Here is a 14,189-nt window from a genome sequence, read left to right on the forward strand (position 1 = left end):
CCTTGGGGGAAGAGACCAAAGAAGAAAAAAAAGAGTCTCTTGGTTCTAAAGGTAATATCAAAAAGCTTGCTGTTCAGCCTGATAAAAAGAGGCAGCTGCTTCCCACCAGAGGCCAAAGTCCAGCTCAGACCAAGAACATGGGATCCAGTCCAGAATCTGACCAGCCTTCCTACAGCATCCTATCAGCTCACAGTCAGCCTGGCCCAACACAAGAGCCAGCCCACCGCAGGGGAGAGAGAAGCTTCCCGCTTCCAAAATCTGCTTCAGAACCCAAGGTCAGCCTTATTTAATCCCAAATAATTATCTTTCCCTGCTAACTGCCCAGATTTCCCTCTGGAGACCCAGGAAGAAGTATTTTTACTTTATGTTATAGAAATACTTAAAAATCATCTCCACGAATTAGCATGACATGTCCAAAATCTTAAACTCCACGTTGGTTTCACAGCATGGATTAATATATTTGACCGTAAATATTTTTGGCCCACCGGGAAGAGGATAAGGCTGGCTCGAGTCCAGGCTGCACCCCCAACTCACTATGTGGGTCTAGGCAAGTGAAATGAGTCTCACAGAGTAGTGTTCCCCAAAGAGTGACCCACAGGCCATCTATATCTAAATTTTAAGGACCCTTGTCATCCTAGAGTGGGGCTCACAGGTAATCCCAGGTATTACTAGTAGTCATGCATTTTCCCAACCTGGAAACCACTTCCTGGAGATCAAACAATGCATTCCAGGCTCCTTTTGTAGTGGGTGGGGCTGAGGGACTAGTTGGAACCAATGGGCTGTAACTGGAGGCCAAAGCTCCTAGGGCCATTGTGCAATGCCCGGCTCTCTCCCTCAGCCTGGAGGGTTGCTGGGGCTGCAGCAGCCTGACAAGGGTGAGAGAAAGCTAGTCTCCAGCATAAGCTAGTCTCCCCTGACTGATTCAAAGATCCCAAAGACCACCTGATTTATGGCAAGGAGGGAGAACAGCTTCCCTATGAGTGGTCTGTGTGGCTAGTGGTTGACAGACACCTGAGCCAGATGCTGTCGTGTGTTCACCCCAACTTCTTCTTCTCTACTAGAATTCTCATTTTGTTCATCAGCCCCAGGAGATGAAGCATGAGTCCTCTGTGCCAAGAGTTCTGAGACTTTAGTAGGCATCAGAATCACCTAGAAAGCTTGGTGGACACAGATTGCTGGGCTCTAACTTCACTATGAATTGTCAATTCTAACAAGTTCCCGGAGGATGCTGATGCTGATGGTCCGGGGAACCACACTTTGAGAACTACTGGTCTAAACCAGTAAATCCCACTCTCCTTTGTCAGATCCTTACTTTTTTAATTTCCCTTGCAGTTGGGAATGGTCATGTGACCCCATTTTGGTCAGTGAGCCAGAGGGAAGTCTACAGGGTAACTTCTGGGAAAGTTCTCCCAATACAAGGAGATCTTTTGTCCTGCCTTACATATGGTTGAGTGGAAACATATGTGGTCCTGAGGCAGTCATCATGCAAGCCATGCAGTAACAAGTCTGAAGATGAAAAGCCAACATGCCAAGGACAGCAGAGCAGAAACAGAGAACAAAACATGGGTACAATTTGGTCTTTCCTGGTACAGAGGTTCTGAAACCCTTGGAATTTCCAGTGATAAGAGTAACCAAGGTGTTTTCTGTTATGTGAATGACATGACTTTTGGATCACCTAAGGATGGGGGAGGTTGGGAACTTTCACTACCACGCCCTGGTGGAATTTCTGAGGAGAGGGGAGGAACTGGAGGTTGAAGCAATCATCAATGGTCAATGATTGAATCAATCATGTCTGTGTAATGAAGCCTCCAAAAAAATCCAAAAAGAGGGGATTCAGGGTGCTTCCAGGTTGGTGAACCAGAAAGCTTCTATGTGCTACTGTGTCAGGCCCCAACTTCCCCAGAGACATTCTAGCAGATTTATTGAACTCAAGGATGGGGTCGTGGGAACCCCTAATCTACAGCCATGTGGTCAGAAGCACAGGTAACGGCCTGGACTTGTGACCAGCATCTGAAGTGAAGGGAGATCTTGTGGAACTGAGCCCTTCACCTGTGGGAGCTGAACTGACGTGCTCTCCAGGTAGATAGAGTCAGAATTGAGTTGAATTCTAGGACACTCAACAGGTGTCAAAGAATTGCTTGGTGGTGTTGGGGGAACATCTACACATCGGAATTGGTACCACAGTCCTTAACCTGCCTTTAGGGAACTGACGCACCAACCTTCCTCTAGGCTCTTCCCTCTCCAGGGTAAGTAAGTGTTGAATTTTTAAGCCATTGTTAATTAGCACTGGGGCAATGTCCACTCTCCTGGCCTCATGTTCTAAGTGGAAGGACTTCACCCAGAGTAACATTCCAGGCCTCGACCTCCACTGTTCAATCAGACAAGTGACACAGCAGAAGGGACTGAGTTCCTCCACCTCAGTCCCCTTCCCCTCCCATCTGAAACCATCTGCTACATAGAGGCATACCTTGTTCTCTCCATGATATAGCAAGTTTAGTGGGGCTAACCCTGCTCTCGTTAAGGAGACCTGTGCTGCCAATGACTAGAAGAGACAGAATCTCCAAAATGGCCCATGAAAATATCCCACCCTAATCCCCAGAACCTCTGGTAGGATGAGCTATTGCTTTCATGGCTATGTTGTGTCATATGGCACAGTTATTCTTAAGACAGGGAATTATCATGTGATCTAGCCCTTAAAAAGCAGGGCACCATTCTCAAGCTGGTGGCAGAGGGGCAGAGGGAAGTCAGAGAGATACAATACACAAGAAGGATTCCATGATGGCTTTAAAGATGGAGGGGCCATGTGCCAAGGAACCCAGCTAACTCCTAGAAGCTCTCAATGGCCCCCACCTGACAACCAGCAAGGAAACAAGAATCTCAGTCCTACAACCACTGGCAACTGATTTTTGCCAAAACCTGAATGAGTTTGGAAGCAGATTCCTCCCCAGATCCAGAGCCCAGCCCCAAGATATGCTGAGCATAGCACCCAGCCAAGCCTGCCCAGACTTCTGACCTATAGAACTGGGATACAATAAACGTGTATTGTTCTAAGCTTCTGCACTTGCGATAATCTGTTACACATCATTAGAAAACCAATACAGCAGGGAAGTCCTTCTGATTCAGGGCAAAGTGGTTAATAAGTCCTTTTGGCATCAAAGCAAAAGCTACGTTCTCTGATTAGCTTACCAGCAATAAAGCTGACATTTTAAACACTTTAATCTCTATCTGACTCCTGTGTCTACACCACAAAATACAGGCGCCCAGAAGTGCATTTTCTATTTTATCTTTACTCCACTAAAAATCTCTTCCCTACAGCTGAGGGAAAACATAGCAGATAAGAAAAAGACTTAATCCTTGAGCAGGTGGAAAAGAAAAAAAAAAAAAAAAAGACCTTCCCCACAGCGGCTGAACTGCACAACCCCAAGCTTTTATTGGTTTATAACATTTTCAGTTTTCAACTGATCACCTAAGGGGAACTGGCCTTTGAGATGTAGTATAAATGAATGGCAAAGACCTTTGAGATTTTCCACCCAAACTCTAGGCGGCAAGCAAACTGCAGAATCGGTTGTTTGTGTATTCAGGAAGTCGGCTGATATTCCTGAAGTACAGTCACCCCTTCCAGCAGCACCCTCCGATGTCGGGCAAATGCATATGTCGCATGTTGGCAATTCCATAATACACTGCTGTTTCCTTCCTGAAAGACTCCCAGTCCTTGATCGAGCTGCAAGGGACTGAGGGTGCCATCAGCATAAAAATGAAATGCAAGGTTTTTAAGGCTCTGTCCCAGGGTCCTTTGAACGATTCAGATTCACCCGAGAGGCAGCTTTAAGGGAAGGAGAATAGTACTCTCTATTTGTAGTTCAAAATTCCCTAGGGGAAACTAAGTCCCCAAATTCAGCAGCAGATGTGGTCAGAATGATTGCAATCTCTTCCTTCATTTAGAATACAGTAACTGGTTTCTTTCTTTTCTTTTTTTTTTCTAACGGGGAATTTCAAAAGCTTTTAGTGCAATCCTTTCTGTCTACAAATAAGGAAACTGAGATCTGGAGAAGCTACATAAAAATAAAAAATGCCAGATCAGTCATTTCTCCATTTGAATCCTGTTCTTCTGAGTGTTCAATCTGCCAGATTCATTTTTGTCTAACTTGGAGTGGGGGCATGAGGCCATGGCTGAAAGGGCACCTCCGAGAAGTTCAAAACGGCTCTTGGAGATGGGGTTGCCGTGTCTGGTTTAGGGAGACCTGAACATCTGAGAAGCAGAGAAGCTGAGCCTTGACGGTTTCCATGGTGACCACTGAGCCCAAGTGCATGCTCTAATGAGCCAGCTGGCTAGCTAGCAGCCCAGGAGCAAAGGTTATGGGACATTCCAGGAAAACCCACGTGCTCCTGAGCTCCTCAGATGAAATCTGAATGGATGGCTATCCCGCTAATAAGGGCTTCTTTTGGGAGACACACACACACACACACACAGCAGATCTGAACGCTGTGTGTCTGGCCCTGTTCTCTGCCAAGTTCTCTTGCATACATTATTTCATTTAATCATCACCAAAACCTTCTCAAGTGGATTCGAATTCTATCCTCCTCTTTCGCTGATGAGCAAACGGGGCAGGATCACTGTAAACCCAGGATCACTGAGCTCAGAAGAGGCAACTCTAAGCCAGCTCTCCTGCCCTATTCCTCCACTCCACTTTAACAAACCTGAAAGTGCTCACCTGGGGAGCTCCCTTGCCTTCTAAAGAGAAGTCACAATTTCTTGTCTCGGAGAGAAAAACCAGTGCAGCTTTAGAACTCACCACTGATCTATCTTTGCCCATCCCTGTTAGAATCTGAAAAGGTCTTTAGACTGTCAGTTTTATTTTTTGCGTTGTTTTGTTTGTGAGTGAGAATGAGAGCACAACACGCGAGCAGGGGAGGGGCAGAGGGAGAGGGAAACACAGACTCTTAAGCAGGCTCCAGGCTGAGTGAGGAAGGCCATGCTGGGCTCCATCTCACAGGCATGAGATCATGACCTCAGCCAAAATCAAGAGTCAGATGCTCAACCGACTGAGCCACCCAGATGCCTCTCACTCAGACTGTCATTTTTTTTAAATATTAGACATCATCAGAAACAACTCCCTGAAGCAGGTTTGAAAGACTTGAGAATTGGGTCAATAATGAAAAAGAGAGCAGAAATGACATTGCCTCTAAGCCAAACAAGTTATCTGTGAAATCATATGGAGAAGTGTGAGTTAAAGGGCACTGGGAACCCCAACCCAATCACATCGCCTTCACATACCAATAAATTTCTTGAGTTTTTGTCCCTTGTTTAAAGGTAAGTATTCTCAAGTGGAAAAAAACCCACTAAGACAATAGCAATCATCAACATCTTAGTATAAATTAGTACATTAGTGTACTATTGCTGAGGGAGCACTCAGAAGTGGGGGTGGGGCGTGGGGAGATAGGGTGAGACCATGAAGAGACAAATAACAAAGCACAACGCGGTATCTAGACAAGGCAGGCTTCTGGAAGGGGTCTTAGAAGCTAGGATCAGCCTAAAGACACCACACTTGGACATAAAAAGGAGTAAATAAGTTCTAATAACAAAATAAATGGATTTACTCCTCTACTTTATTGCAAACACACTTAGAACCCAATCTTCCATTTTTAAAACGGAACTAAATGTTTCTCCCATCTTCAGAAAACCTGTTTTGGCAAATCTGTACTTAACCTTCTTGTATTGCGATTCTGGAAATACACTGTCAAGAAGGAAGCTGCTGAAGGGAAAGGAGTTTTAGGCACAGTACCTGTGACCACCGTTGGCCAAAAGAGAAAACACGGTCATAACATTATTCCTTCAAAAGTGACAATGATACGATAACATCCTGATAATTCCTTCTGGATCCTGTCAGGCTAAAAAGCCAATTGGATCGCAGAGGTCAGGGTGTGAATAGACACAGTACTCACTCGAAAGACCTTCTCCACTCTTGCAATGCTTTTCCCAAAGATGGTTCCCAGTTGGTCTCCAATTCCAGCCAATAAGAAACCAAAAAGCGGAATTCCAAAGATGGCATATAAAATACAAAAGATTTTGCCTCCTTCAGTGCTCGGAGCAATATTCCCATACCCTGGTGAGAAATATCAAAAAGAGAGAGGGAGAGTGGTGAGGTGGCAGAGAAATCAGAGGGCTGAACCAGAGAACCCACAGATAGACGGAAGGATTTCTGCACTTCCACGAGCAGTCGGGGAGTAGAGCTTCATTTCAAAGGCCCTCCAGCAATCAGAACGTTGTTCCATTGCTTCTCTCTCTTCTCTCCTTGGAAACAGTTTTTTAAATTTTTTTTTTTCAACGTTTATTTATTTTTGGGACAGAGAGAGACAGAGCATGAACGGGGGAGGGGCAGAGAGAGAGGGAGACACAGAATCGGAAGCAGGCTCCAGGCTCTGAGCCATCAGCCCAGAGCCCGACGCGGGGCTCGAACTCACGGACCGCGAGATCGTGACCTGGCTGAAGTCGGACGCTTAACCGACTGCGCCACCCAGGCGCCCCTCTCCTTGGAAACAGTTTTAAGGAGATCCGGCTTTCCTGGATCTTCGTGTGTTTAATCAGATTACACTTTAGGAAAACTGGTAGTCACCCAGAATTGCATTGCTGATGGAAATCGGTACCATCCACCTCAGAAACACCAAACATCTTGGACATGCCTGGTTCAGGGAGACCTGAATATCCACGCAGGGCTCGCCATTGCCCTTTGTAGATTTGAAAGGAGCTTCTCCTTTATAGTCTCATCTCATGTGCATCCCCTTCACCCAACAGACTTGGCTACCCCCAATATTTGGCTCTATAGGGAAACAGATACTCCGCACTAAGGAGGATATGTGGCCTGGCACAAATTTGGAAAGGACCCATGGATCATACAGTCCCACCCCGAGACACCTGAAAACTGCAGAGCAGGAAAGGAAGACTGTGCGTCTTCTCACAATGAGTGATGTTTAGCTCTGCTTGGCTTTTGCTCTTTACTGGGAACTTTACATCGTCTCTGGATCCTGCCTCTCTTCCCACCTGCTTCCTGCACCAAGGGCTATCAAGCACTAAATACATATCTATTGGTGGAATCGATGTTTGAAAATAAAAGAATCTTTTTATAGTCATGGCTATAATGTATATTTCAAGTAGTGCTTGAAAATACCAGCATCTCCATTCTTAAGAATTCTGCAATTATCGGGGCGCCTGGGTGGCGCAGTCGGTTAAGCGTCCGACTTCAGCCAGGTCACGATCTCGCGGTCCGGGAGTTCGAGCCCCGCGTCAGGCTCTGGGCTGATGGCTCAGAGCCTGGAGCCTGTTTCCGATTCTGTGTCTCCCTCTCTCTCTGCCCCTCCCCCGTTCATGCTCTGTCTCTCTCTGTCCCAAAAATAAATAAACGTTGAAAAAAAAAAAAAAGAATTCTGCAATTATGTAAGTAACTTCTGTATAGTGAGCACTGGGTTTCCACTAGGTGGATGAGACTAATGGAAGTAGGGCTGGGAAAAAAAGCGGGGGGTGGGGGAGGGGCTATGGTATTACCGTGACTTATAAAGAGATGAGAATCTAAATTACTTGCTATTCAGTTTCATGCCAATGAGTATTGCAATGTTATGCTAACTGGCGCCCAGATAGTCATCCAACTATTCTCCCATAACAGGGTAACTCATGTGGGGCCTGTTTCTAGATCCATGTGATGGGTGAGTTACTGGGCTCATGGTTATGGTTATGTTAGGGGTGCAGCGCAGTCAAGGATAATGTTGACGCGGTCCCATCCTCCACCTCCTATGAGCCTAGAGACCTCGCTGCTGCTGTCTGCCTTCGGGTGATGAGTCACCTGGCTATTTTTCTTTCCAATTTTCTTGTCAGAATCATTCAAACCTCTTATCGTGAATTATCTCAGTTACAGTTTCCATTTCTTAAATGAGCATTCAGGCAAGCCTTCCTCGTCTTGCATTTCTTTTACTCACCACCACTGCCATTTAATTGTGCAAAAAAAAAAAAAAAAAAAAAAAAAAAGGCTCCTGGAACTTTTTTCAGGTGCTTTCAGGAACTTGGACAAAACCATTTTTCTAAGAATTCCCCTCTAGAATAATCTGATTTACCTTGAAAGGGGAATAAATGTGCCTACCCAGTTTCACTTTATAGAGGTGGATATTGACCTGTGAAAACATTTATGACTCTTGCCTGACTGTCTCAGTATTGCCCGATTACTGTCAGAGAACGTAGGTTTCCTTAGTCTGAGTATCTCAGAAACATACGGCAGACACAGCACAGGCAAACAAATTGAGGCTTTGAGCCTGCTGAATAATGGGCGTCTTATTAGCCCCGACAAGAGGTACACACTCTTGCCCCAGCTTTCTGTTTGGATCTGCCCCACCATCTGGGTAAGGACTGTGTTCAGGGAATTTCTGGTGGCATCCAAGGAGCATGACAAAGAAGCGAGAAGACAGAGGCTCCAGATTCAACTCGACCTCATTCCACTTGCTTGTCCTCGGATGCATTTAACCTCTACAAATCCCAGGATGAGAGGAGTTCAAGGGAAATGGGCACAAATCAGTGAACTGTAAGGTACTATACCAGTGCAAAGTAGTATTATCACTAGTAGCATTACTGAAATTGGCTCCTTACTTTTTCAGTGTTTCATAGACTAGAACACCAAAACGAAGTTAAAGTTCTCGGGTAAGGACACAAGTAGAGTAATATTCACTAATATTCAAATAAGTCTTTAAATATATTTAAGGCCATCACTTCATACTGGGCATAAGGTAATTGCCATTTTTGAGTAATGCTGTGTTTATGCATGTGTGCATGTGTGTGTGTGTGTGTGTGTGTGTGCACATGTGTGCACGTGTCCCCTGGCTCTGATGGTCTATATGGAAAAGCTGTTCCAGTGGAACCCTCAATCCTGTCACTCTGGGAAAATTCTAGGTGAATCACATTTTGGATGTTTGCTCTGAGGCAATGGGAGGGCCACATTCCTGGATTTTTGGCTCTGCTTTACCGGGCCTGTTGGACTTCCCTGCCCATCCTTCCAAAATCCTTGGCAGAACTTTGAAGTTCAGAGTGATGGTTATGGACGCTCATGGCTAGAGACCGCAAAGCTTCCTGTTCTGACACTTCCACTTACTGACTCTCAGATCTTGGGTATTTACCTAACTTTTCCGCCTCACTTTCCTCCTCTGAGACCGGGCTGTTAACAGCACCTGCCTTGTAGCTATTAAAGATAAAATGGGTTACATGCAAAGTATGAGTTGCCTGTAGAGATTAAATACATGTAAATCATGACACAAAGTAAGCACTCAGTAAGTAGTAGCAATTATCATCTTGCCCGGGGTTTTCTGTAGGAAGGAGTCGCTTCTGAGCAATACGTCTCCAGGAAGATGAAGCCCCAGGAGAAAACAGATGGCTGGCTCCTCTCTTCCCTCCAGAAACTCTGCTGTTCTCCCGCAGTGCCAGGACAAGGGGACAGAATATCTGTACTGCCAGTGGGGCTGGCGCAGGGAGTTGGGTGGGCCCACAGCTGCATCTGGGGTGTGGGCATCTCTTGGTGCAGCTAGGGCCAGCAACATCTGGGAAACGAAATGGGGTGACGTGGCAGCGAGAGAGGCAGTTGGTCAGGGAGAACACAGGAATTTGGACTAAGCAAAAGAAGTCCAAAGAGCTACTCCACCAACCGACTTCTGGTGACTTCTGGCAGGAGATGACCAGCCCGGCAAGGCCCATCTGTTACAAATGAGAAGGACCAAGGCAGGGCTTCACTGTGTTCACCTCTGGCTACAAACCAGTTCCAGGCCCTTTTTGAAGAGAAAGCTCATGTTTAAAGAAGACTGCCTGAGTAGCTCACACATAACACCTGCATTTGCTATTTAAGCCAAATCTTTGCACAACCGTGTGCCATTCAGCCTGTTATCTGGTTAAAAAGTGTGCATTGTAGGGGCGCCTGGGTGGCGCAGTCGGTAAAGCGTCCGACTTCAGCCAGGTCACGATCTCGCGGTCCGCGGTCCGCGAGTTCGAGCCCCGCGTCAGGCTCTGGGCTGATGGCCCAGAGCCTGGAGCCTGTTTCCGATTCTGTGTCTCCCTCTCTCTCTGCCCCTCCCCCGTTCATGCTCTGTCTCTCTCTGTCCCAAAAAAAATAAATAAATAAACGTTGAAAAAAAAATTAAAAAAAAAAAAAAAAGTGTGCATTGTAGGCCCAGACTGTCTTACGTGTGCAGAACTGGCTTTCTGGGAGTGCAATCTGTGCACCCACACTAAGAAGGGCCCCATGCTTGGTCTATTGATCTGCTGGTGCCATTTTGATGTTCTTAATCATTTTTTAGCAAGGGACCACACTTTCATTCTGCTCTGGGCCCTGCTGAACGAAGCTGGGCTCCACTGCTTACTAGTCGTGAGATATTGGCCAAGTTACTTAACATCTCAGAGCCTCGGTAAACTGAGGCTAATAACAGTACCTACTGGCTATGCTTAATGTGAGACTAAGTGAGATAACTTTGTGGAGCACAGTGCCTGGCACCTAGTAAGCACTCACTAAATGTCGGCCTCAGTGACTATTTCCAAAGCCACAGATTAGCATCCCGTTCAGGTGCTGCTTTAAGTAGAACTATCTGCTCAGGTACTTTGGTGCAGGTACTCTTAACTGAGGTCGTCAGGCAAGTGACAGTTACTAGCTACTATCTGGGACCTGTCCAGGGGCTCTCTCTGATATGAGTGGAGTCAGGTGACTCAACCCAAAAACGCCTCGAAGACTAGCATTGCAGAGCTGTTGATAAGAATGTTGTCATTTGCTGCCCTGCTACAAATAATGGTTTGTGGGAAAGCATCTGAACAAAGGAGTGAGCAGCATTCCTCCCGCTTAGAAACCCTAGTTGGTGGGAACCCACCATCAGAGTCAACATCCAAGGGCAGGTGGAACTTCCCCACATCAGAATTAGTTACTGACAAAGGGGACAGGGGACAGGGCACCCTCAGCAAAGACTGAGCAGAGTCTGGTCTTCCTCTGACATGGCTCCTATTTTGGACAAGTGCCTGAATATATTCCCTTTTGCTACACACTTGTAAGTCTGCCTGCGTATCTGAACACAAGAAAACCTTGTTTAAAAAGAAGTACTTTGATACCTTCAGCTAAAAGGGACCCCTGATGCTTAGTAGTATCACTGCTTTTCAGAAAAGACTGTTATTCCTAAGAACTCTCTACACACATTCTAAATAATGAACACATTTTTCTTGGGTCTGACGAGTACATAACCTCATGTGGCTCATGAGAGTCTTTCTGGAAAGCAATTTGGCAGGCCTTTAAAAAGTCCATGCCCTTCGCCACCACAACCCCTCGGGGGATCCTCCCCAGGAGACAACCAGAGGTAAAGACCACACTCGACACACAAAGACTTCACACCACAGTGGGACACAATCACAAAATGGAAGCAGCTTAAGCTTCCAACATGTGATTATGGTATGGATGGTGTATCCAGTGGAATCCAATAGAGATCATGTTTTTCAAAGAACCTCAGCGATTTGCGGAAATGTCTACAATATTACATCATAAATTATAGAAACTCAAGTAAATAGGCAAATGTTTGGATAGTTCACAAATAATGAAAAGACAGCTCCTTAGCTCCGGCTACCCCACTGCCTGACTCCTAAATAGTGGAAAATTTCTCAAGAACTGGAAGAATTTGAGCACTCTGGGTTTTCTTATAAGCCTTGCTACCACGTGTGATGGATGAATTTGCCACCAAATAATTGAAGGGAAAAAACCACATTATTTCTTCACCTCATTATTCTTACCAACATTGTACTAAGGCTTTACTTCGAATTCTCTAACTGTAGGATTTTAGAAATATCCTCCATTCTAGAGGTAAAATTTAGCCAGCTCCGTGATTTTCAGCTTACAGTGTATTATTTTTCAATTAAGAGAAAGGGAGGGTCAGAGAGACAATAATTTACCATCGCATAGAACAAGGACCTAATCTCTAGCAATAATACTGAGCCATGATACTAAAGTGGACTTTTAATTCAGGTTGGATTTTATTTTTGCTTTGTGTTTTGTTTGTATGCTTGGTTTTAGTTTCCTGTTGGGCACCCACAGTCCCTTCAGACTTTTGGGAAGGGTCTTCATTCATAGATATGACAGAGTGTCCTGCCTCCCGCTACAGAGCCTCCCAGGTCACCAAGACACAGGTACCTGAACCACAGGTTCATCCAATAGGATGTTTTCCATCAGGAGTGAGTGGCCCAAAAAAGGTAGAAGATAGTGCCCACAGGTACAGTGACCAGCACAGTCAGGCACGGGCCACCCAGGCCAGAGGACCCTTATGGACCCTCCGTGATCTCTGACCCATTAAGTGTGTGTCACTTAGGATTTTTTCAGTTTTAGGTAACAGAAAACCCAATGCAGTCTTGCTTAAGCAAAACCAGAAATGCACTGCCCTCAGCAAATAAGGGATTTAACATTTATTTCTTAATACCTCGTGGGTAGCTCCACCTAGAGTTCAAAAGATGTTAGCAGGACCCCATTTATCACTCTGTCTTTCCTCCTCTGCTTCTTTAGTGTTATCTGAAGTCTAGCCAGGAAAATGACTACCAGTGTCTTGTGCCTATCTCTTTCCAGATTTACTCCAGTAAGAACAAGAGGAAGTCATTTCCTCCAAAGCTCAAGCAAAAGCCCAGGACCTGAGTTTCTTATTGGCCTATTCGAGATCTCATGCCCGTCTCTGGACTAAAGACTTTGGCCAGGCACATGTACCGTATTGGATTTCTTGGTCTAGAAAAGATGATTCATCCCCTGAGGCCTGGAGGCCAAGCCTCCAGGTGGGTGGGGTGGGGGGTGCCACTCAGGAAATGGTTATCAGGAGACAAGTGTATATAAGTGTATAAAGTGAAACCCAGGCAGCAGAAACCAAGGATTAAGAGTGATTTGCACAAAGTCAAAGATTCCCGTGTACATACATTAAAAAGGGCAGCACATGTTACATATCAAATGCTTCTCATCAGGCACATGGAACCACCACTCCCCATCACAAAAGGTCATGTGGTCAATGAACACTGCCGTTTAATAAACCAAGCCCCTGGGATCCTAGCAAGTTGACACAATAAATACCATCAGTGTGCATTCCAATGTAACTATAGGGTTTTGCAGCAGACCACTGATTTAGCCATTTTACAAAGCAAGAAAATTGGGATTTTTTTTTCTTTTTCTGTCTTCTTTAACACATACTAATGTCTCATGGATCCAACACTGGGTACTGGAGTGCATCTTCCAAAATGTACCTCTTGAAGTGGCCCAGACTGCCTCAATTTTAATCCTGTTACTATAAATCCTTCAAAAATGCATGACACATTTCTCCATCTTACTGACCAGACTGGTGACACAATTTAACCTGACACTGGTCTTCTCTGATCTACTGCAGGGATGCTCTCGGCTGCCGTTGAGTTTTATAGCACTGTTTGCCCTTACATCAAACGGTGCCACTTCCTCTGTGGGGAGCTGTGAGTTGTGGACTAAATGATCCAGTCTTGCCTGGAGTGTCAAAAGGCTTCTAGGACCCAATCCCACTATGGTGTGACGCACACCTCCAACATGTGTAAGAGCTGATTTTACTATGTTTGTATATTTGCAAATGTGAACATGTTATGTCATATAATTAGATTAAAGGACTTTCTGAAAAGAAATGCCAATTCTCTCTCATCCCAAATTTTCTTACTGCATGTAACTTTCTTGAACGCACCAATGTAGAAATAATACAGGTCCTAAAGACTAGATCTAAAAACAATAACTTCTAAAAACATAGAAGCCTATGCCTCTAAAACAGTCCTCAACCTCGGAAACTTGCACTAATAGGGAGTCGGTCATCAAAGTGCCCAAGGAGGGCACACTATCCAACACCCACTTGAGAGATGGTCGTGAAGGGTAAGGACAGGGAAGGCATAGCTGGGCCTCAGAGAGCAACAGACAAGGGAGGTCCTCCCAGAGAGCATAAAAGGAGTTAATGACGATCCTTCCACCTCCAGGGCTGAGGGGCCTCTCGATGCTATGTGTGTCCCATTCTTCTGAATGAGAATTTTTATTGCAATGTGACTAAACTTTTGTAGAGGGGCAGAAAACTCTCACTTTCAGCAGAGCCGGGAGAGCAATATTATTTACAGCTTCCCCCATGTGTGTAAGGATTACCAAAAGGGTTGGACTGACACC

At 45.4% G+C, this 14,189-nt stretch overlaps 1 protein-coding gene across 5 annotated transcripts in view; it reads right to left on the reverse strand.

The window, feature by feature from the left end:
• KCNK10 (potassium two pore domain channel subfamily K member 10) overlaps positions 1-14,189 on the reverse strand; it is a 130,249-nt gene that overhangs the window by 33,007 nt on the left and 83,053 nt on the right. For all 5 annotated transcript variants that reach the window (XM_045451790.1, XM_045451786.1, XM_045451788.1 and 2 more), the window contains one exon: positions 5,944-6,104. In XM_045451790.1, the coding sequence (XP_045307746.1) occupies positions 5,944-6,104 (161 nt within the window). The remainder of the gene's footprint in view (positions 1-5,943; positions 6,105-14,189) is intronic.

The sequence above is a fragment of the Leopardus geoffroyi genome, chromosome B3 (assembly GCF_018350155.1).
Source record: "Leopardus geoffroyi isolate Oge1 chromosome B3, O.geoffroyi_Oge1_pat1.0, whole genome shotgun sequence".
Lineage (NCBI taxonomy): Eukaryota > Metazoa > Chordata > Mammalia > Carnivora > Felidae > Leopardus > Leopardus geoffroyi.